The sequence below is a fragment of the Sapajus apella genome, unplaced genomic scaffold (assembly GCF_009761245.1).
Source record: "Sapajus apella isolate SASKATOON/1434 unplaced genomic scaffold, GSC_monkey_1.0 scaffold38, whole genome shotgun sequence".
Classification (NCBI taxonomy): Eukaryota; Metazoa; Chordata; class Mammalia; order Primates; family Cebidae; genus Sapajus; species Sapajus apella.
The window spans coordinates 2026795-2050111 of NW_022436978.1; the positions used below are offsets into that span (position 1 = coordinate 2026795).

The 23317-nt window shown below is 41.2% G+C and overlaps 1 protein-coding gene and 1 pseudogene across 4 annotated transcripts; both read right to left on the bottom strand.

The window, feature by feature from the left end:
• Nucleotides 1-2115: 2115 nt before the first annotated feature.
• Nucleotides 2116-14950, bottom strand: CCR3 (C-C motif chemokine receptor 3). Of its 4 annotated transcripts, XM_032298021.1 has the most exons (4): nucleotides 14785-14950; nucleotides 12309-12356; nucleotides 11710-11761; nucleotides 2116-3648 (listed from the first exon to the last, which is right to left on the bottom strand). In XM_032298021.1, exons 3-4 carry the CDS (start codon nucleotides 11744-11746, stop codon nucleotides 2570-2572), a joined length of 1116 nt encoding a protein of 371 aa, XP_032153912.1. In that variant the 5' UTR covers nucleotides 11747-11761; nucleotides 12309-12356; nucleotides 14785-14950; the 3' UTR covers nucleotides 2116-2569. The 4 variants fall into 4 exon arrangements, with proteins under 4 accessions (XP_032153912.1, XP_032153911.1, XP_032153915.1 ...); XM_032298020.1 differs by lacking the exon at nucleotides 12309-12356; XM_032298024.1 differs by lacking the exons at nucleotides 11710-11761; nucleotides 12309-12356; nucleotides 14785-14950 and adding exons at nucleotide 4146; nucleotides 4337-5436.
• Nucleotides 14951-17650: 2700 nt separating this feature from the next.
• LOC116565029 lies at nucleotides 17651-21032 on the bottom strand (annotated as a pseudogene).
• Between the last annotated feature and the right edge of the window lie 2285 nt (nucleotides 21033-23317).

Here is a 23317-nt window from a genome sequence, read left to right on the forward strand (position 1 = left end):
TGATGCTGTGGACTTGTCCACCGCTCCTCTCCTCCTTTCTTTTTATCATTGATTTGGAAGCTCAGAGTCTCCAGCTCCTAACATTTTAGCAAGATTAGAGTCTACTTGGGCCACAAAGGGGCCTTAGAGGTGATTTAATCTATTTTTAAAATTATATGAATGAGGAAATTGGGGCTGAAAGAGACCAAATAATTTGTTTCAGGTCACAGGGTTAATTCATGACAGGAAGCTTCTAATGTCCTTACGGCTGGTAGGACAGACGCCTACTTCTGAACATCTGCATAGCAGCCTTGCCTTTTATTTTTTATATCATTCTAAGGTTTTATTTGTTTTTTGAAATAGTAGTAGGTCCACATAATTGAAAACCCAGAAGGCACAAAAAGTCAGGTTGCTTTTCCTGTTCTCCAGCCACCCATATCCCTTCCTAAGGAAAGCCACTGCTACTGGTTTCTTTCGTATCCTCAGAGAGATGGTCTATGCAGCTAAGTGAAGAGTAAAACGTGTGTGTGTCTTTTTTTTTTTTTTTTTTTTTTTAGGTATACGATACACTCTGCTTTGCCCTTTGATTTGTACATGCAGCCATGTGTCCCTCCTAGTGCTTTAACTCATCCTTCATGCTGCCTCTTGGTCCACTTCTTCTGAGGGCTCCTGGAACCTTTCTTACCGGCTGCTGATCTCTCCTTGCCTCTAAACTTTCACTCACCCCCTAACTTCCCTCCTGCATGGTCTGGGACCTCCACTCCGTGCTCTATGCATTACCAGATGTATCTTCCTGCATCGTTTTTCTGCCCTGCTTTAAACCCTTCCATAGCTCCCCTCATGTGAAATTCATGGCCCACCTCAAACTGTCCGTGCCACCCTCCTGTCCACAAATGTGCAGGCCCTCCCCTCTCCCCTTTCGGTGGAGCAGTCCCCTGGCTTAAAGATGCCTTCTCCTAAATCCTCTCCCTTTTTAAATCCTGCCTTTCTTTCAGATAACTGCTCAAAAGCGACTTCCTCCATGAAATGCTCCTCCCCTCAGGTTCCAGCAAGAACTAGTTTTTCCGTTCCTGGCCCAGGCATAGCACTGAGTGTCTGCCTCCTTGCACTGGGGCTTGTCTCCATCTTATGCCCCTACTAGACTGAAGGTTTCATAGGGGCAGGGATTGTGCTTGTCTTACACATTTTTGCATCTTTCACTTAACCTGAAGCAGTGTTTGTGCATGCTGTCCAGATCACCTAATGGACAGCTGTTGGATGGACAGCTAGCAGGGCTCACATTGCACAGTCATATATGATCTCTACTGAGAGGCAGAAATTAATCAGCCTCTTAGAACTTACTTCCCCTGGAAGCCATAACTAGAGAAAGGCAAAGGGAATGGAGACCTGGGCTGTTCCTACTCTTTTTTTTTTTTTTTTTTTGATACTTTTACATCATAAGTTGCATGTTTTCCAGCTTAGGATGCAGCTCACACAAAGTCTTATTCATTTTTGTATCCACCATAGCTTCTAGGGCCATGGTAGGCCCAAGCTCTCAAGAAAAGCTCAACTGAATAAAAATCATGGACTAGAAAGTCCCACTAAACCAACTGGTTTATGATGAACTGACATCATACATATGCTGTCCTCGGTGGTGATTGTTCTTGGCAGTGCCTAGATCACAAGAGTATTTTACATTTCCCTCTGACGCCAAAATCTGCAATTTCAAGGATAACTCTGGAATGTCCAGACATTTTAGCCAGAGCAGTTGTTCTAAAAGTGTGGTTTCAGGACCAGCATCATCAGCACCACCTGAAAACTTGCTAGTGATGCTGGGCACATTCTCGGGTCTCATTCCAGATCTGCTAAATCATAAACTCTGGGGTGGTTCCCAGCCATCCACATTGTCATACACCTTCCAGGTGCTTCTGACAACAAGTTTGAGAGCCACTGAGCTAGAGGTGCAGAGAGTCTCTGCAAGCCCAACACCTTCCTGCCCCACACCTGGGCTACTTCATATGTACAGGAGGCCCCTGGCCTCCTCTGCCATGTAAGATGGGCATTAAGAGGACGGTACACACCTCTCAGGGCTCTGTGAGTCACCCATGGAAAATGCTGTCATTCAGTGTAAACAGGAAATCAATAAACTATTAAGAATATTTAGAACAGGAATAGCATGCTGTTATGTTGCTTAAGATTGTTTATTCATACTGAATAAAACAAGCCTTTCATCAAGCAGGGAAAGAATTAGGCACATTAGAAAATAAAATTGTTAACTGGTTGTATTGTGTGAAAATGTTTTATTTATATCAATAGCTGGCTGAAGTTAAGGTATAAAATATAAAAAATTTTACCTTTTTGTAGAGGCATATACTAACATTTGGGTGCGTTAAAATGTATGTAACTCTTTGAGAAGCAAAACTCTGCTTTTTAGGGTTGATGATGAGTACACTGCTTGGGATGCATGCATCTACTGCTACTGCCGTGTGTTCAAGAGCTTCAGTGTTGCGCTGGAAGTTCGAAGGAGTGTTCAAGTGGTGAGTGTGGAAGGCTTAATGTGTTTGCTTCATGTGCTCAGTCCTTCCTCTTTACGCAATTTTCTGCATCTGACCTAAAACACAATAGAGAGCTCCGGCTCTGCTGTGGATGGAGAGACAGAGCTGGTTCTCTCCAACTTCTCACTAGGAAGGAATGGGATGTATTTGCTCAAGTACACGAGCACATGCCTGTGGAAGAAGTGGTGCAGGTACTTCCGGAACCTCTCTCCAACGAAGGCGTAGATTACCGGGTTAACGCAGCAGTGGGAGTAGGCGATCACCTGCGTCACCAGTAGGGCTAGGTCCAGATCCTTGCTCTGCTTACAGTCATATCCAAACAAGGTGGCTTGAAAGGTATAGAGAAGGAGAGCCAGGTTGTAGGGTGTCCAGAAAATGAAAAACACCACCATGATGACAAAAATGAGTCGGATGGCTTTGTACTTTTTTTTATTGGGGCACCTCAGCAGTGTTTTGATGATTCCTGTGTAGCAGATGGCCATAACGAGCAGAGGGAGAGCGAGAACCAAGATGTTTATTCTCAGAGCATAGAAATGCTTCCAGCTTTGTGCTCCATCCTCAGGGTACACAGGGTTGCAATAAGACCCTTGAAGAACATTTTCAGTCTCTTGGAAGATAAATTCAGGGAGAGCTGCTAGCACTGCCAGGCCCCAAGTGACGATGCTGGTGATGACACCAAAAGTGACAGTGCGGGCTCGAAGGGCAAACACAGCGTGGACAATGGCCAGGTACCTGTCGATCGTCAGCAGGATGATGAAAAAGATCTCGCCATATAAGCCCGTGAAATAAAACCCCGAGATGACCTTACACATGCCGTGGCCAAATACCCAGTCACTCCACATGACATAGTGGATCCAGAATGGAAGGGTGAAGAGGAAGAGCAGGTCAGAAATGGCCAGGTTGAGCAGGTAGATATTGGTCATAATTCGGAGCCTCCTGTATTTTATGAGGATCACCACCACCAACACATTGCCCAAGAGGCCCACGATGAACACCAGGGAGTACAGTGGGGGCAGGAACTTGGCAATCAGCGCTGTGATATCGCCTTTTCTGCAGAGCTCACCCAATTCATAGTTGAAGGGCGTGGTACCAAAGGTCTCAACCGTATCTAGTGAGGTCGCCATTTCGCTTCTCCCTGTGATCAAAGAAGAAAAATACAATCCCACAATTAAGCATCATCACCCTTTGTAAAACACAGCAGTTGATTTATGCATGTACTCAGCAAAGATGCTACATGTGATCGCAGCCTGGGGATTCTTTAACATGAATTTCAAAAAGCATAGCAGAGGTGCCAGGAGGGGGGTTCAGGAAGAAAGAGCTGAAGCTTTCAAAGGCAGCATGATCCAGGATGGGAAAAGAAATGTGGGATGGTGGTGAAGAATGGGGATACTGATTGCTGAAAGCATTTAAAGGAAGAAATACAAAACAGGAAAACACAGGCTGGATAAAGATAATAACATAATAATTATTATTACTACTGTCTCTTATGGCATTTTGCATTTTACAGTTTACAGTTTATACATGACTTTCAAAATCCTTATCCACTTAAAAGCAAAATATATATAATAATAATAACAATGATTATTATAATAACTAGTAACTATGCTTCTCTCGGGCCCCATAATGGTGTACCCTTCATTATAGTTAATGGGGAAATGGAGTATTGAGGAAATGTAGAAATGTGTCCAAAATTCTCTAACAAGTAAATATAAAATTTGGGCTGGATCTTCAGTCTCTATGTCCATTTCTCCTGTCACTAGATTCAAATGTAGCAATTTTTAAATTTAACTTTTGAAAATTTTGCTATGGACTTGAGGAACAACTGGTTCATGTGCTATTAACAGCATTCTTATTCCTAATGGCATAATCCACTCCATAGCAGTTATGACAAAAATACATCTTTTATCTGTTGCACATGTACAATCACAGTAATTAACTATTACAATTATAAGCAGCATTCATTTAGGTTACTTTCCTTTTCCAGCTACTTGTGATGCTGAGTTAGGCTGGTCTTGTACCCAAAGCAAACCCCTAGGAACTTCTCCATTACAAAGGGGTGAGCAGGAGGGGTGAATTAAAGGTATTTCTTATTAGATTCAATATTTCTTATGCCAGGGGCCCTGAGGCCAGTGCCTGCTTTTCTTGAAATTACAGACTTAAGTGGAGAAGGAGGAAAATAGAAAGCTGAAAAGGTGGGAGTCGTGGAAAGACAGTTAAGCCACGCACTGGTTCCTCGGAAGGCATTCAACTGACTTTCTCCTTTGTAGGAGGGAAGGACAAGGGTGAAGATGTGAATATACAGGATGATGGAAGTTTCTCAAGGTAAATCTGAGAAATGCTTAATAACTGGGGCCAATGCCATGAATTGTTTTTGCTTCTTAATAAAATGATTGATGGAATACTGAGGCCCCACACGTTGGGGTTCTGTGTAGTCAAAGTCAGTGAGAGTCGAGATGAAAATGGAGCCAGTCCCAGCACCCCTCAGCTGGATGCCTTGCACAAGTCCTTAATGCAGAGCCTCCCTTACTTATCTCCAAAGTGAGGACCATTGGATCACTGGGGTTGTCATGAGGATAAATGAGAGAGTATATGTGAGTTCACATTTGAAACTGGAAAAAGCTGTAAAACTGGTAGGAAGCAGGAATGAAAGAAAGATTATCAGAAGCCATTTCAAGTGAAATTAGGGTCCCTTGGGTGGAACTTGTTGCTGTCTTTTCATGGGTCTGTTCAGGTACATCTCCCACTGATCAATGACACATTCCAGGCTTTTGAGGAGGAAAATGGACTTGAGGAACAAATGGTTTGTGTGTGCTACGATCAGCATTCTTATTCCTAATAGCACAGCCCAATCCATAGCAGCTGAGAAAAAAAATACACGTTTTGTCAGTTACACATTTATAGTCACAGACAGTGTCCTTCTAAACTTCAGCATCTAAAGCAAGAAGGCAACAGGGCTGCTTATTCTGGAGAACAAAGGTAAGCAGCCTGTACTCACTATTAATTATTTCTATTTATTTTCCTTTTCTCCAAGAGTGATATAAAAACAAGTCAAACTTTTAAAAAATCTCTTAAGTTTTGCTCAATTTGAGTCTTAAACTCATTTGTTATTTCTGTAAAATTAACATGATCAGGATGATAAATCATAGAACCTTTTTGTTTGGGCTTCAGGGCTGCCTATGAGCTTTTAGCACTAAAGTTCAAAACTCAAGAAAGCATGCAGGTTCCCCAGCGTCAGCAGCCTAGTCCTTGATTACTAGCTGCATGGGGTCAGAGAGAGAAAGTCTCGTATGGGCAGGGCACCTTGGCTCATGCCTGTAATCCCAGTACTTGGGGAGGTCAAGGTGGGAGGCTTGCTTGAGCCCAGGAATTCAAGACCAGCCTCAACAATACAGTGAGACCCTGTCTCTACAAAAAGGAAAAAGAAAAATTAGCCAGGCATGGTGGCACATGCCTGTGGTCCCTACTACTTGGGAGGCTGAGGTGGGAGAATCGCTTGAGCCCAGAAGGTCGAAGCTGCAGTGAGCTGTGATTGCGCCACTGTATTCCAGCCTGGGTAACAGAATGAGACCCAGTCTGGAAAATAAAAAAATAAAAAACCTGATATGGTTTTCATCTGTCTACCCAGTCTCAATCAAGATGAATATTTATATACAAAATAGTCAAGAGGTTTGAATTAGGCTTTCAAAATGACCTTTTGCAGTTTGGAAAATGATAGGGTAAGAGTAAATAAGAACAACAAAAAAGAAGAGCACAAAAGCAAAAATAAAAATCACCCCAGTCTCCTCATGCAGCTTTACCACTGTTAACATTTCTGTTAACAGCTATGCATGCATATGTGCAAGATTTACAAAAGTGAGGTCAACTAAAATTACTCACAATACAACTCAGCAGTGAAATGTGCAAGGATTCTTTAGTCTCCAAACTATTTTGGTCTGTTACCAACTTCTCATCTGCTGGGCAGCAGGAAAAAGGATTCACACATTTTAGTCCAAAGTGGTTTAAACTTCTCTTGATTCATTCATTTGAACCATGATTTTAGGTTTTATTCATCCTCTTTATGCTGTCAGCTTATAATTTCAGTTTCTTTTACCAGTGGTCCTTTCTAAGATAGTGGCAGAGATCTGGAGGAAGGGCCAGTACAACTTGAGACATGGGGCAGAGTGGGAAGGGGATGTCCCTGTTTGCTGTTGGTCCTTGATTTATATGGCTGGTGTCTGATGAGTGGGGATGACCTGGTCCCAAACCTGAGCCATTTTCTGGAATCTGCTGTGATGGGTTGTAGCTAGTGGACTCATGAGGTATTCACTGTCAGTCCTCCTTGGGCTGCAATGGAGAGACCTCTCTGTTACCACTACATCCCACCAGGGCCCTGGCCCAGGCTATGTACCTTTTCCTACACTGGTAGGCACCAAGCCAACGCTGCTGCTCCTTGACTCCCTGCCCATCCCATGAACAAACCACGGAACTCTCAAGAGTATAAACTAGATCATTTTTTTCTACTTGACCACCAACTTAACCACATTGGCCATCCCATCTAATGAGGAAGTGCCCTGCACAGAGACATTCCTTGGGGGTCACTAACTTAGCAGAGAGCCCTCCATGCCCCCTAGTTCTGATGGGGAAGGTAGGGAGCCACAGGGTGACTGCTTTCTTTCATAACCACTGTCTCTTCTCACATTCCCTGGGGTCAGAGGAGCCTCCTCCTCTCCATTCTTACCTGGCCAGGTTCTCCCTAACAAATCACTATGGTCTAATCCAGCAACACTGACTCTTGAAATGCTAAACTGTATACATAATATAGCATATTAAAATATATATACACAGTAAAAATGGAGGTTGCCTTGATATACATATTTCAAGGCCGTTTCTATTTTATTCTGCAATAAGTAATGCATACCTTTCCATGTCAAAACACATAGATTTACATTCACTAATTTTAAATTTTAATGAATGTTGCAAATCTGAATTGAGATTAAACATCTAGACCTGGACCTTTGAACTATGCAACCACCCCCTTCTCCTACTCAGTGGCTTTCAGCGTAGGACTGAGAGTTATAACACTGGCTTCTCTGTTTCTGAGGCCTTCAGTCTTACACTGAGCCACAATACCAGTATTCCTGGATCTCCAGCTTGCAGATGATCTGTTGTGGGACTTCTTAGCCACCATAATCGTGAGCCAATTATCCTAATACACCCCATCTCATGTATCTATATACATATCCTATTGGCTCTGTCTCTGGAGAACCTAGACTAACATAAATTTGGTATTGAGGAAGCTGAGTATCATTTCTTCTTACTAGAATGATATGCCATTATGGTTTTCAATACTAATACATGTTAAGGATTCTCAAATTGATGTCTTAAGCCCTGACCCAAACTCCTACTCAAAATTTCATCTTAAGTGTCTAATGAGCATCACAATATTCCAGTACTCCTCCTTTACTCTCAGTGGAAGAGATTGGGGAACTTTTTCCCAGAAAAAAAAAAAAAGCCTGTGATAAGCTAAGTGTGTGAGGTTACTTAATGGTGAAATAAAAATTTTAAAGTGAATTATTATTGGTGCTACAAAAACACCAATCCCTTAATTGCAACAGCTGAGCAATAAGGATACTTTTAAATGGACAGCATATACTTAACGCAATGTGTAGACCACAACGACTCTGCAAAAACAAGTGCAGCAAGTATTTTGAAGAATATAGAAGTGAAAACACAGGGAAAAAAATACAAGAAATCTCCCTTGCCAAGTTACTCAATTATGAATCACTTCTGCCCTTCACCCCTAGTGCCAATTCACTATGCTATGCATTTAATCTCTGCATCACTTTTAGTAGCGGACGTGTAAACTGTGTAAAGACATTTAGAGAGTTCTAATATGTTTTATGGATTTTGTTTTTTTGCAAATTTGACTCCTGAAGGTACATTACCACTAGAACTTTGTGTGTAAGCATTGTGTGTGTATATACAAATGTCAAAACCTCCTTGATAAATAAACATATCATTTTTGTACCTCTGTGCTTGTGAAAGATACAATTTCTCAAGATCTTGTTTCTGGCAAATGTGGTGGTGACTCATCGTGGTTCTTGATTGATCTCATCCAGAGACTTAGCATGTCTATCACAGTATTTCAGATGACCACAGTTTGTAAAACTGGGTGCACAGAATTACCAACTATAGTTATATGCATTTGTACATTGTGATTTTTAACCTATTTATGAATATAATTCACCTGCTTATAACTGTTATACCCGTGTGACTGTTGTTAGTATACCTGTTTATGCTTGCAAAAATATATATGACATTATTCCCTGTTGTGAAGTGTTCTGTTGTTTTTTTATGAAATTTTCAAAATAAATTCTCCTTTAGGAATGTAAATAAATGTCTTTTAAATTACTGTTTTCAGAGTTATATTTTCAGGATTTTAATCTTTTGGGATTGTGGTTTTAGGATTTAAAATTTTAGGGATTCTGGTCTTTTTGGATTTCAACATTTGGGGTTATGGAATTCAGGATTGTGTCTTTTGGGATTATAGCCCAAACTCCCCGAGGCCAACCACCTGTAGCCACATAGCCAAGACTGAAGTCATCCTGATTTCCCTAAAAAAGCTAACTGTAATAATAAATAAAACACAACATATAAGCTTTAGGTCATAGTCGGCACAATCCAGTGAAATTAAACTAAATTAAATCAGCTATAGACAAATCAGCTTTAAATATTCTTGCTTCAGCACCATTGTTAATGCATAACAGCAACTCACAAAAAAAGGTCAAAATACTGAAAGACCTCTACAGGGAAAACTGCAAAACACTGCTGAAAGAAATCGTAGATGACACAAACAATGGAAACACATCCCATGCTCATGGATGGGTAGAATCAATGTTGCGAAAATGACCATACTGCCAAAAGCAATCTACAAATTCAATGCAATTTCCATCTCAATACCACTGTTATTCTTCACAGAACTAGAAAAAAGCTCCTAAAATTCACATGGAACCAATAAAGAGCCCACATAGCCAAAGCAAGACAGCAAAAAGAACAAATCTGGAGGCATCACGTTACCCAGCTTCAAACTATACTATTAATATAAGGCCGTAGTCACCCAAACAGCATGGTACTGGTATAAAAACAGGTATATAGACCAATGTAACAGAATAGAGAACCCAGAAATAAAGCCAAATACTTAAGGCAAACTGAGCAACAGTTGGCCTTAACAGTTTGTTTGCTTCAACAAAGCATGCAAAAACATAGATTGGGGAAAAGATGCCCTACTCAACAAATGGTGCTGGGATAATTGGCAAGCCACATGTAGAAGATTGAAACTGGATCCTCATCTCTCACCTTAGACAAAAATCAACTCAAGATAGATCAAAGATTTAAATCTAAGACCTGAAATCATAAAAATTCTAGAAGATAACGTTGGAAGAACTCTTCTAGACATTGGCTTAGGCAAAGAGTTCATGACCAAGAACCCAAAAGTAAATACAACAAAAACAAAGATAAATAGATGGGACTCAATTAAACTAAAAAGCTTCTGCACAGCAAAAGAAATAATCAGTAAAGACAACCCACAGAGTGGGAGAAAATCTTTGCAATCTGTACATCTGATAAGGGCTCAATATCCAGAATCTACAAGTAACTCAAACAAATCAGCAACAAAAAAACAAACAATCCCATCAAAAAGTGGGCTAAGGACACGAATAGACAATTCTCAAAAGAAGATATGCAAATGGCCAACATACATATGAAAAAATGCTCAACATCACTAATTATCAGAGAACTGCAAATCAAAACCACAATGTGATACCATCATACTTTTGCAAGAATGGCTATAATAAAAAAAAATAATAGATGTTGGCGCAGATGTGGTGAAAAGAGAGCACTTCTACACTGTCAATGGGAATGTAAACTAGTACAACCCCTACGGAAAACAGTGTGGCGATTCCTTAAAGAATTAAAAGTCAATCTACCATTGGATCCAGCAATCCTACTTCTGGGTATCTATCCAGAGGAAAATAAGTCATTATATGAGCAAGATAGTTGCACACACGTTTGTAGCAACACCATGGTATACTACTGAGCCATAAAAAGGACCAAAATTATGGCATTGGCAGCAACCTGGATGGAATTAGAGATCATTATTCTAAGTGAAGTAACTCAGGAATGGAAAACAAACATTGTACGTTGTCTCTCACAAGTGAGAGCTAAGCTGTGAGAATGCAAAGGCGTAAGAAAGATAGAATGGACTTTGGGGACTCAGGGGCAAGGATGGGAGAGGGTGAGGGATAAAAGACTACACATTGGGTACAGTGTACACACCGCTCAGATGATGGGTCCACCAAAATCTCAGAAAGCACTACTAAAGAACTTATTCATGTAACCAAATACCACCTGTTCCCCCAAAACTTTCGAACCCAGAGGGGAAAATGCTTCCTCCTTTATGCTTTATAAACTGTGGTAAGTACTCTAAGCAGAATCCCTGAACTTTCAGACCTATGTCTCCTGGCTCTCGAACTGTTCTTCTGTGTGCACAATAAACTCCTACAACTTCAAATTTTGATCTTATTTTATATTTGACAAATGTAAAGTCTCCTTTATTCTCTCCCTTCTCAATTTCCTCTCCTCCTCAGAAGAGAGTTGTTGTTGAGACCTCTTGATATTTGTTTATGTATTTATACCCATAATTATAAGTGGCTTTTTGGTACATAAATCAGAACAAGAAATATCAGGTTTTCTGTGACCTTTTACACTTTACATCTTGGAAATCTTTCTATATCAATACTTGTAGAACTGCCTCATTCTTTCTAACAGCGAGATGGTATTCCACTGTGTAGAATTTAAACAGTTTTCTATTAACAGACTTCAGGTTACCCACACTGGGCATCAGCATGAAATTTACCAGTGTAACAAACCTGCACATTTACCCCCAAACCTAAAATAAAAGTAGAATACAAATATTCCAAAAAAAAATCCTATATATTTCTAGTTTCCCATAAGGTTAACATGTGATGGTATTTATAAAGAAACTTCCTGCATGTAAATCTACTTAAATTTAATCTTAGTTTAATCTAAATTAATAAAAGTGTTATATGCAGATAGTGGTAAGGATCATTTCACAGCATCCTAAAGTGGTCCAAATATGTCCAGGGCTCATTTAATGCAAACAATGACCAACTGAAATGCAGTCAAGAGGCAACCTTACCCAATAAAGATGAGTTGAAGAAGTCATGGGTATTCATCCTGGAGAAAAGCCACTTTGGGGAGGGAAGAGAGCATGCAAATCAGAATCAGAATTATGTGTGACTCCCAGCAAGGCCCCCCAGAACCAGCAAGAAGTAGCTCAAATATATCACCCAGAACAAATCAAAAGTACCACCTGACTCTGCATCCACCTCTCCACCAGCTATCCCTTCATGTTTTTATCCAATTACCCATCCAGCTATTCAGCTTGCCTCCCATCTATGCAATTAAGCTGATACCCTTCTAACCCCTCCCGCTTCCTTCCCCTCCTTCGTTTCTTTCCTCAAAAAGCCTAGGGTAGCCAGAAAAGTTAGTTATCTGTGCAGTGATCCAATAGATCTTTTCCGCATTAGTGGAAATGTTTATCTGTGCTATCCAATAAGACAGACACTTGGCCAGGCACGGTGGCTTACGCCTGTAGTCCCAACATTTTGGAAGGTCAAGGTGGACGGATCATTTTAGCTCAGGAGTTCAAGACCAGCCTGGCCAACATGGTGAAACCCTATCTCTACTAAAAACAAAAACAAACAAACAAAAAAGCTGGGCAGTAGTGGCACGCACCTGTAATCCCAGCTACTTGGGGAGCTGAAGCAGGAGAATCTCTTGAGCCTAGAAGGCAGAGGTTGAGGGAAGACGAGATTGTGCCACTGCACTCCAGTCTGGGAAACAGAGTGAAACCCTGTCTCAAAAAAAAAAAAAAAGATAGACACTAGCAGCTATTGAGCACTTGAAATGTGGCTAGTGCAACTGAGAAACTGAAATTTTCATTTTATTTAGTTAATTTAAACTTAAAAAGCCACATGTAGCAAGTAGCCAAAACAGTGGACAGTACAGGCCTGGTGTCTAGCATGATGCCTGACAAACAAAAGCTGCTTAATAAACTCCTCTTAAGGGTATGAAAGAATAGAGTAGAATAATTTTTACTCTGCTTTGCACTTCCAGACTACACATCTGAAATATTATGTTCTGTTTCAGCCACCAAATTTTAAGAGGGTCAGTATCAACTTAGAATATAGAATGAAGTAGGATGGTAATGGTTCCCAAACATCAGCCATAGTTAGCAGAACTTGGAAGGTTTTGTATGAAAAATAATAGTCTTTGAATGAAATCAACCTAAATACCCATCAATGACAGACTGGATAAAGAAAATGTGGTATATATACACATGGAATGCTATGCAGCCATGAAAAGGAGCCAGATCATGTCTTTCGCAGGAACATGGATGGAGCTGGAAGCTATTATCCTTAGCAAACTAATGCAGGAACAAAAAAACCAAATGCCACATGTTCTCACTTAGAAGTGGGAGTTAAATGATGAGAACTCATGAAAACAAAGACGAGAACAACCGACACTAGGGTCTACTTGAGGGTGGAGGGTGGGAGGAGGGAAAGGAGCAGAAAAACAACTATTGGCTACTAGGCTTAATACCTGAGTGATGAAATAATGTGTGCAACAAACCTCTATGGCATGACTTTACCTATATAATAAACCTTCACATGTACCCCCAAACCTAAAATAAAAGTTAAAAAAGGAAAATAATTGTCTTTGGATTCATTTTAGTTCTTTTTTTTTATGCCTTTGGTCTGGATCAAAGAGTTTTTTGTTTTGTTTTGTTTTGTTTTTTTAATTAAAGGCAATATAGGATAGAAAAGTCTATGATATGATAGCTTTTCCTGTGGAAGAGGAAGTAGACTCTCATAGAGCTTCTAGAGATTTGATGACATTGTGGGCAACTAGATTCACCCACACATAGGGAAGAACTTTCTGAGAACAGTGAAGGAACAGAAGGAAGAAACCAGTGTGCTTCTTCCCTGGAAATACACAAGAAGAACCTCTCAAAGTTCAAATCATGAATGAATGCAGACTTCTTTCCAGTTGCCAACATTTCCCAGCATTGGTATTTTAAGGCACTTGAATGAAGTGCTATGCAGGCATTGTATTAGGTATTACGAGAAATCTCGGTATGATTTAAAGTGTACTGGAGGACATTCACAGGTTATCAGCAAATACTACATCATTTTGTATAAAGAACTTGGGCATCTACAGATTTTGATACCTGAGGGGGCCCTGGAACAAATCCCTCACAGACACCAAGGGAGAAACCTCATTCACCCAGACAAAAAGATACCAAATCAATCAACTGATTCATCTAATAGCTTGACTTAGTGTGGATTTTCAATGAAAACCTCAAATAAATATATGTATTTCCACACATACATACTTAATGTACACACACATATGTATATAATGACCCTCCGTATCTATGGGTTCCACATTTGCGTATTCAACCAATCGTGGATCCAAAAGATCTGGAAAAAAAACTCCACAAAGTTGCAAAAACCAAGCCTCGAATTTGTCACGCAGCAAGTGCTATGTTGAGCCCACATGAATGAAGCGCTGTGTAGGCATTGTATGAGGTATTACGAGAAATCTAGGTATAATTTAAAGTGTACTGAGGATATTCATAGGTTATTAGCAAATACTATATCATTTTATATAAGGAACTTGAGCATCTATGGATTTTGGTATCAGCAGGGGTCCTGGAACAAATCCCTCACACATACTGAGGGAGGACTGTATACACACACACACACACACACACACACACACACACACACATAAATTATATTTTCACTGACTGTTTCTTTCAAATCAATATAAATAAACACAAGCTATTAGGTGTAAGCTCTTTGGAGTAGTCATATGCACAATAGTTGAGAATTTGTGAAAGTAAAGGAAGGTAACATGGGCACAGATGTTGACTAAAGAGGTATAAAGGGCCAAGTTTGGGTGAGTGCAACAGGCAAACATATCATTGTGTGGGTGGGAGATAGAAAGGGAAAATTAGAAAAAGCAAGAGGAAAATGGAGATATGTAGCCATATTTTCTCCCATTCTGGCCCCATGCTGCCTCTAAGTTGCTGTGTACCTTCCTTCTCCTCCCTCCTAGATCCAAAAGCACTGTTGGAAGTTATTACTTCCACCCACCTGGACCCCTCCTTGCTCCCCCTCCCTTTTCCTGGAAAAGCGACACCTACCAGAGAATCTCTTCTAAGAAAACAACTTCTGTTGTATTTCAATAAGTTCTTGCCCAGATAAGCACAAGAAGATGAGTGGCACCTGCTAAGTTAGTGAAGTCCTTGATATGTCCAGTGACAGCTTACGTGTCACCACTCTTGAAACCAGAGATAGCATCAGATCTAAGACATGAGTAAGGTAGTACACAATGTAACTATATAACTTCCTGTTTTAAACAGACCAGCTTCTCAGGTTTTGCAAGTTTTCAGAAAGATACTGAATTTGGTTCAGTTCTTCTTTTTCATGATTGACACCACATAGGAACCACTCAGCTAAGAAATCCTTGCAATGAGTGCTGCTTTAGAGGTGCTTTACTCCACTGGCATTGTTCATTTTTGGTGGCAGTGGTGGGGTAATTTTGTTTTGTTTTGTTTTGTTTTGACAGCATCTCACTCTGTCGCCCAGGCTGGAGTGCAATGGCATGATCTCAGCTCACTTCAACCACCACCTCCTGGTTTCAACAGATTTTCCTGCCTCAGCCTCTGGAATAGCTGCTATTACAAGCATGTGCCACCACGTCTGGCTAATTTTTGTATTTTTACTAGAGACAGGGTTTCATCATATTAGCCAGGCTGATCTCAAACTTCTGACCTCAAGTGATCTGCCTGTCTCGGCCTCCCAAAGTGCTAGGATTTATAATTCCTGAATAAGCATTGATTTGACCCATCAGGAGACAGGAAGAAGAATGAAATAAGAATTTCCTGGCAAAGGAATAAAATAACTATTCTGCAGGGTCAAATAGGATACTTTGATGGGGCAAGAGGTATCTGAAAAGGTTTAGACAAGTCTAGAAGACCTGAGTTTGAGTTTCAGTTGTGGCGCACACAGCTGCATGACCTTGGGGTGGTAATTTAAACTTGCTGGACCTCAGTTTTATCATCTCTAAAGTGTGATGATATTTAAGTCATAGCATTGCCGTGGAACCAACTAAGATAAATATGTGAAAGATCTCTGCGAAATATACAGGGCTAAGCAAATGCATAGTGTGGGTAGAATGCCACTCTGACATAAACATCACGGGGCAGAGCCATGTGCCTGCTGTATGTGCTGATGTGTCCCTTGGGACCTAGCATAGTAATGGGCACAAAGTAGGTATTCACCCACTATTTGTGGGAAGAACTCTGACCAAGCATGGTGTGATTTTTGATAAACTGACTAACTGGTCAAATGAATGTAATTCACCAAAGTGTTTCTCAAATATTTGATATGTGTGTAGGACTGTGCTGTATGTTTCATGATAAAGAAAACATAGGAACAAAAGACAAACAGGAAGGTGGGAGAGAGACAGAGAGAGAGAGAAAGAATAGGGAGAGAATTTGAGGGAGAGAGAAGAAAGGGAGGAAGGGGCTCAGTTTCTTCCTTAAAGAGTCTATAACCTTGTTGGTGATCAGAGACAGCAGAGACCTGATACAATACCAAGAATGCTCAAATATAGTAAAGCATAACCAAAGAAACATTTAACTATTTAATCTACAGCATATTCAAGATAACATATTCAAATTGGCTAAAACAAAGTTTTTGAGTGATAGTAAGAGCCTAGACTTTGCTGCTGGACACCTGGGTTCAAAACCTACCTTTACCGCTTAATAGTGATATCACCTTAGGCAACCTACAAAACCTCTGTGTGTCTCCGTGTGCTCTACTGCAAAATGATATAGCAATGCCTAGCTTGCAGGATCTGTGTGGTGAGGAGTAAATACATTTGGATATATGGAGACCAGTGCATGGCATGTGGACAGTGTCATGAAAATATGTATCATGGTTTTTATGAGGCATCCACTCAGGGTGGCCTGAAATATAGTATAATATCTTGTGCTCTGATTCAGCATGTGGGATGTCAAATGCAAGTTCTGTGGGGTTCAGAAAACAGATCCATGTGGGACTGAGAAAGGCTTCATGGAAGAGAAAGGGCCTGAGGGATGAATAGAATTTGGCCATGTGGAAGGGGTAGGGAGAGTTTCCAGGAAAAAGGAAGTAGACCTACCAAAGCCAAGAGGTTAAGTGGGCTTGGTCCCTGTGCAGGGGTAGGCAGGAATGAAATTAGGGAATGGATATGCTCACAACCTAATGCCGGGAGCCAAGAGCCAGCGAGATTAATATACATATATACATATAATCTCCACACAAGCATTTTAAAATGTGTAATACATTATGTATATCTGTTAGGATGACACACATTCAGAAGCTCCATCCCCGCAAAGCATTCAGAGACACCTGCAGGTCCTCGGCAGAGGGTGGAATTCTGCAGGCCCATTGTGGTGCATCTGGCTTCCACTCCTCTCACTTTATCTGGGGAGTTTTGTCCCAGATCACATGACATGCCAACAGGCGGCCGATGACATCTGAAGTCAAGAAAGGCATGGGCCTGGCAAAGGTAAGCAGGCATGGAGCAAAGAGTGGAGGGAGATAAGATTGACTGCTGCTCTTGGCTAGATTATAAAGAGTTGAGGAGTTCACAGTAGATTCCATGGAAATGTGGGGGCTATTGAAGGATTCTGAGTAACAGTACTGGTACTCCCTTATTTGAGATCAGTACTTGAGGATTTTCAGAGTATTCTACATACATTTGCTGGGTAGAAACCCCACAACAACATTTTTGTTTTTGTTTTTTTCACTGTTTAAGGAATTTTTATTAAAGCAAGAATTTTATAATCCAAATTACATTTCCTTTCTAGTTTTCAGTTCTGCTACTTAAAGCAGAACTGACATTTTGAGCTGTTCCACAGTAAAGAATTACAAAATTAAAGAAAGGAATGCTTTAAAGTTTTGTGCTTTGCTGAAAATTCTTTTTCCCAGGGTCTATGCAACATTAATTTGTTTTCATAGTTTACTATTTTTTTGTGCTTTTTTGATTTTGTTTTGTTCTTATATCAATAAGTAATCTAGGACTAGCATTACGTTTGCTAGACCTGGCATTTGTTCACATATAAGGTTCAAAGTTTCCTTTCCTTTTTAAATTTATTTTATATGTTGCACTCTTTTCCCATAATATTTAGGTTTTTTGACGTTTAGATATTTTTCTTGGGTGAAGCACAAGTTTCTTTTCGTGGCCTGTGATCAATTTTACACAGCTGGAACACAGGAGGCACTGTTAACGGCTTTCTGGGCAGCCTCTTTAGCTTGGTGGGCCTGTAGTACAGCTATGGCTTCATCAGCCTTAGAACAGAGAGACTCTGGAGACTCAAGCACATGAAGAAGTTCTGAATTATCAGTCTCCAACAACATGCCAGGGATTTACCAGCAAGAGGAGGGTGCATGGCTTGAATAAGAGGAAACGGCCATTCACCCAACATTTGCTTTTGCTCTTGAGGAGGGGCAGATGCCAACATGGAAGCAGTCAAAGCTTCCTGACCTTGTACATGAACAGCAGGCTGTGGCACTGTAACTTGTGGTTGTGCATGAAGATGTTGCTGAGGATTGCGACTCCCACAGCATATTTATACTGTGGAATGGTGCGGACAGCAGGGGTAGCTTCAGCAGCTGCAGTTGCAGGACGTGGACCCACTGTCTGTGTTGATGTGCTAGCAACACGCTGTGTTGACATGACTCATGGAGCCTGTGAAGAAGCTGGTCTCATAGTACTAAATGGTGGTCTAGGAGGAGCTGGGCGGGAAGCACCAGGCATATTTTGGAATGGATGAGGTCTGGCACCCTGAGCAGTCCAGCGAGGACTTGGTCTTAATTGAGCAATTTGGCTAGGAGGATAGTATGCAGCACAGTTCTGAGTCTGTGGGACAGGTGTGTGAAGTAACCAACCCCTACCAGCCAACAACCTTTTAACTTAATAGTGGGATTGGCATCCCAGAGCTGCCTCCATGGGGTGCCATTTACAGTGTAATGATGCAAACTGCTCCCCTGTAGGACTATGCAGTTGACCAGAATGAGGAGCAATGCCTGGTAACAGCCTAACCTGTGGATAAGGGAATTGAGGTCAAGTGGCCCATCCAAGGTCACACATGACTAAATGGTGGAGCGGGAATTCCAACTCCAGCCTCCTTAGCACTCTGTGTTCTCACCAGTGGTGAAATAGAAGGCACCTGGGATTTAGCACCAGCCAGACCTGGGTTCACCTCTCCCATTTGTAGGTCACATCATGAATCATTTAGCCTTCCTACACCCTAATTTCATCATCTACAGTGAAAATTTTGGCTACGATGAAGCACACAGTAGGAGCTTGATAAATAATCACCATTACCAAATGACATCTCTGCAGAGGTAAAACTATAACAACGCATTCTTCATCTGAAATCAACAAATTATAGTATTCCCTAGAAGGTTACAAAGATTTAAAAAGCATTTGGAGATTTCTGTAAAGAAGCTACATGCATAAGATTTTTAACAGCTAATTAATAAGAGATTGTAAAAATTCATTCACTTCCATTTCTAGACCTTGGAGAAAAAGAGGACAGGGGACAGGATTTTTTTCTGGCATTTTGCAACAAAGCAGATTCTTTAAGAATACTGAAGTCTCATCTGCTTGTACCCGTCTTAAGTGCACAGGTCAACAAATTAAACAATCGCATACCTCTGTGAATCACCACCATTATCAAATATAGGATATTTTCACACCTCAAAAAGTACCTTATGCCCCATGTCAGTGGATGGCCCCCTTGCTCCCTGTCCCAGGCAACCACTGATCTGCGTTACGGTGCTCTAGCTTAGCTCTGCTTGTTCTAGAATATCATATGTAAATGTCATCATGCTGTACCTACTCCTTTGTGTCCAGCTTCCTTCTCAGCATAATGGGTGTGAGATTCATTTGCGTGATTGTAGGGTCCCCCAGATCCCCCTACTTTTTTCTCCATCCCACCTGAGAGAGAAAATGTCTTGAGCACCCTGTAACTTGACCAGCTTTGTGTTGTCTCTTGTAGCTTGAACCAGGCTGGGGACTTGAACATTTCCAGGCACTAATAAAGGCATTTAGGTTGTTGTTATAACACTAAAAGAAGTTATCCCCAGCCTTGAGCCAAATTCTGTAAATCCTCATATAAACTCCATACCCTGACCCCCTTGTAGCAGACATACCTAGGTAGAACATCTCTTTTTCTCACTGTCTGTCATGAGGACTGCTGCAGCACTTTGTAAGTTTCCCTAGTAAAGGCACTGGACACAACATTGAGAAAGCAAATAAACCAGCCCAATAAAAAAGATCGAAAAAGACACTCCATGAAAAAAAAAAAAAGATATATAGGTGGCAAATAAGCACATAGTAAGCACATAAGACTGTCAACATTGTTAGTCATTAGGAAAATGAAAATTAAAATTGCAATGAGATACAACTGCATACTTACTAGAATGACTACCTCTTTTTTTAATTGACAATATCAAGTGCTAACCAGAATACAGAACACTGAAACTCTCATACATTGCTAGTGGGAATGCAAAAATGGTATAGCCATTCTGAAAATAAGGCAGTTTCTTATAAAATGCACTATAATTAAAAGCGACTCATCATGTGTTTAAATAACCAACAGTGTCAATCTCTTAGAACATTGGAGCAGCTTTCAAGGAAAGCAGTTTTGTTCCCAGGAATATGTAATTGAAATAGAGAAAAGATCTGAAAGTACATGCTTAACCAACTAGGAAATGTAAGCAGATCTTGATTTCTGTCAAATGCGTAGAAATTATTCTCTCAATCTTGAAGGCAATAAGATCAAAATCAGGCACCTGGATTATAAAAAACAGTATTCTGGTTACTGTTGCTGCATAACAAATGATCTTAAAATGTAGGAGCTTATATTGTAACCCAAACGGCATGGTGTTGGTATTAAAACAGACACGTAAACCAAAGGAATGGAATAGAGAGCCCGGAAATAAATTCACGCACTTACAGCCAATTTATTTTCAACAAACGTGCCAAAAACATACATTGAAGAAAGGACGCCCTCTTCAATCCATGCTGCTGGGAAAACTGAATAGCCACATGCATAAAAACCATCAGATAAGAATTAGAGGAACTGGAAGCTTCTGGTCTGCAAAAGAAAAGATAAGAAGTTCTCTAGTTGCTTTTCGTTATTATAGAGGTGACATTTCCTGCGGGCAGTTTGACACAGCCCAGGGTGGAGAGGTTACACGGGGGCAGATATCTGCCCAATGCAGCAGCAACAGTGTCAGCAGGACTTCCTGGAAGGTGAGCCTTCCCGGGAGCCTGTCCATGGGGCTGGTCGAGAGGAGCCCATGTGGCCTTCTACCTGCCATGTACCACCATGGCGAGGGCAGCTCCCAGCAGCCAGTGTCTTCCCTTTTCTCTCTGTTGCTCTGAGTTCAATTATCATGACGGGGCACAAGGTCAGAGATAACCAGATCCATGCGTGTCTCTGTCTTTCCATGAGGTCAGACTTTTGCTGATGCTGTTTCAATCATAAAAGCCACAAGCTGCATGGCGTTCCCAAGGAGGCAATTCTACTTGGTACCACCCATTTATTCCATAGTCAGAGCCATGGGCACACAGGCTCAAGCCACTCCCCAAGTCAGTCAGTATTGCAAATCACACATCATAGTATACCTAATCAATATATAAATACTATAAATTAAACATTTCAGTCAAACAAAGTAACATTTGTCATCAAGAGAAAAGGGATAGGAAAAAGAGTTAGCAAACCAGTCCAGGGAGAGCAACATGAACAAAAATGATGTCCTGGAATGGCCCAGGTGCCAGTCAGCATCAGCATCTTGCAAGGAAGAGTATTTGATGTGCACAGAGCCTTCAGCGGCAGATGCCGGGTGCTTATCACAAATGACAGCAAGACAGCGTCTGTTAAGTTGGCTGTTCTGAGCTGTTGAAGTCCTGCTCTTTTATGGCCAGTCCTCTGGTAAGGGCTTATAGTGGAAGAGTGTGTTTGGTTATGTCCTTATTGGGTTGAATGCAGTCTTTTAATCAGGCAAAACATCTGGTCCTTGATGCCTTTTGAAATGTAAGATGAAGTCTTTTTCTAAGATGGAGTTACTTATGTCAAAGGTGCTCTATACACTGACCTGCAGTCAAGATCCGGTTTCTCCACAAGGATATCTCTTTCTGCTTAGAAAGAATGGACTCCAATCCCAGTGAGTTATTAGCAATGTGAAAGTTTCAACTTCCTAGTCTATAAATGATGATCATGAGAGTACCTGCAGGGATGTGAGAATTGGGTGAGCTAATCCATGAGAAGCGCTTCACACAGCCCTGGCTTGTAGGAAGTGCTTCTCCAATGCTAACCTCCATATCATGTGTTGTTATGCTTTCATGTAGCAGGCCTTGGTGCTCACATCCACTTCCACACTCCTGTGGCATTTATTGCCTACTTAGACTTCTGGTGCTTAGTGTCATCTGAAGAGAAAGAAGCTCTTCCCTCTCTCATGCCCCCTTTATTGTCTGGGGTCTGAGAAAGTTAAGACATGGGCAGGTGGGGGAATAAGGGGAAAAAGAAGCCTGTTAACTAAACTACAGAACTAGACAAATGTCTACTGAGTCACAGGCAGCTCTCTTTCAAGAGGAAGAGGAGCAGAGCTGGGCTAAGGCTTTCCAGCTATTCTTTCCCAATCTGAGCAATTTAAAAGCCACTGCACCTCTGGTAAGAGGGGGAGAGAAGCCAGGTGTAGACACTTTGAGCTCCCTTCAGGAGAAAGGGATTGGGATGTAGAAATGAGGGCTGTGTGTGGGAGGGAGCCCTCCACCTGGTGAGCGGACCTGGTCAAATCGATCCTCACCACTCACTACAGCCTTAAATTCTCCAGATGGTGATTTAAACAGCCAAAGAAGCTCATTTCTTTATAAAAGGAAATGAAGGAAAGCCATAATGAAGAGATCTTTAAAAGTGGTGGCAGAAAACATACATTTGGGATAAATTACCTACAGGAACATGGGATTCAGTAGTGACTCAGATATTCATGGGAGTGAGTCTACTGTGTGTGCCACATAGAAACAAGGGAAACCAGGGGGCATTTTGTGGGGTGCTCCAGTTAGGACAATGAGTGGTCATCAATTGCAAGACTAAGCTTTACAGAATGTTAAGACGAGGTTTTATGTGAGGATAAACACAATCACAGAAATTCTTGATAGAAACATGGCTCCAGATAACATCTGGAGCCCGAATGGACTCCAAAAGGGTATGTGGTCACCCTGGGAGATCTTGGATCTGATGCTTCATGGATGTCAAGGATCTCTCCTGGGCTTTCTTGGGTATCAAGAGCCCTCGTGCCTTTCAGGTTGAAGCTTCTCATGAACTACCCATTGATTAAACCAACAACTCCATCCCAATGTGTTTAATGTCTCTTAGGATCGAAGCACGCCCTGTTAGAAAACACTCCTGGAGATTCCCAGTGCATTAAAGGCCCCTGAGAAGTCCTGCAGTGATTAATCTGTTTAAAACATTCCCAATCCAGCATTTCTCAAACCTATTTTTAACTGAGAAAAAATTTCTTTCAAATAACAAGTATTAACATCTCTCAAGGTCAGGATGTCTTAGGAGCACTCTGAGTGGTGTGGCCTGATGCGTGCACAGGCACTACAGGGGC

Excerpts from the sequence above, each read along its gene's own strand:
- CCR3 (XM_032298024.1), bottom strand. The coding sequence starts at position 4,471 with ATGCTGCTTATAATTGTAATAGTTAATTACTGTGATTGTACATGTGCA.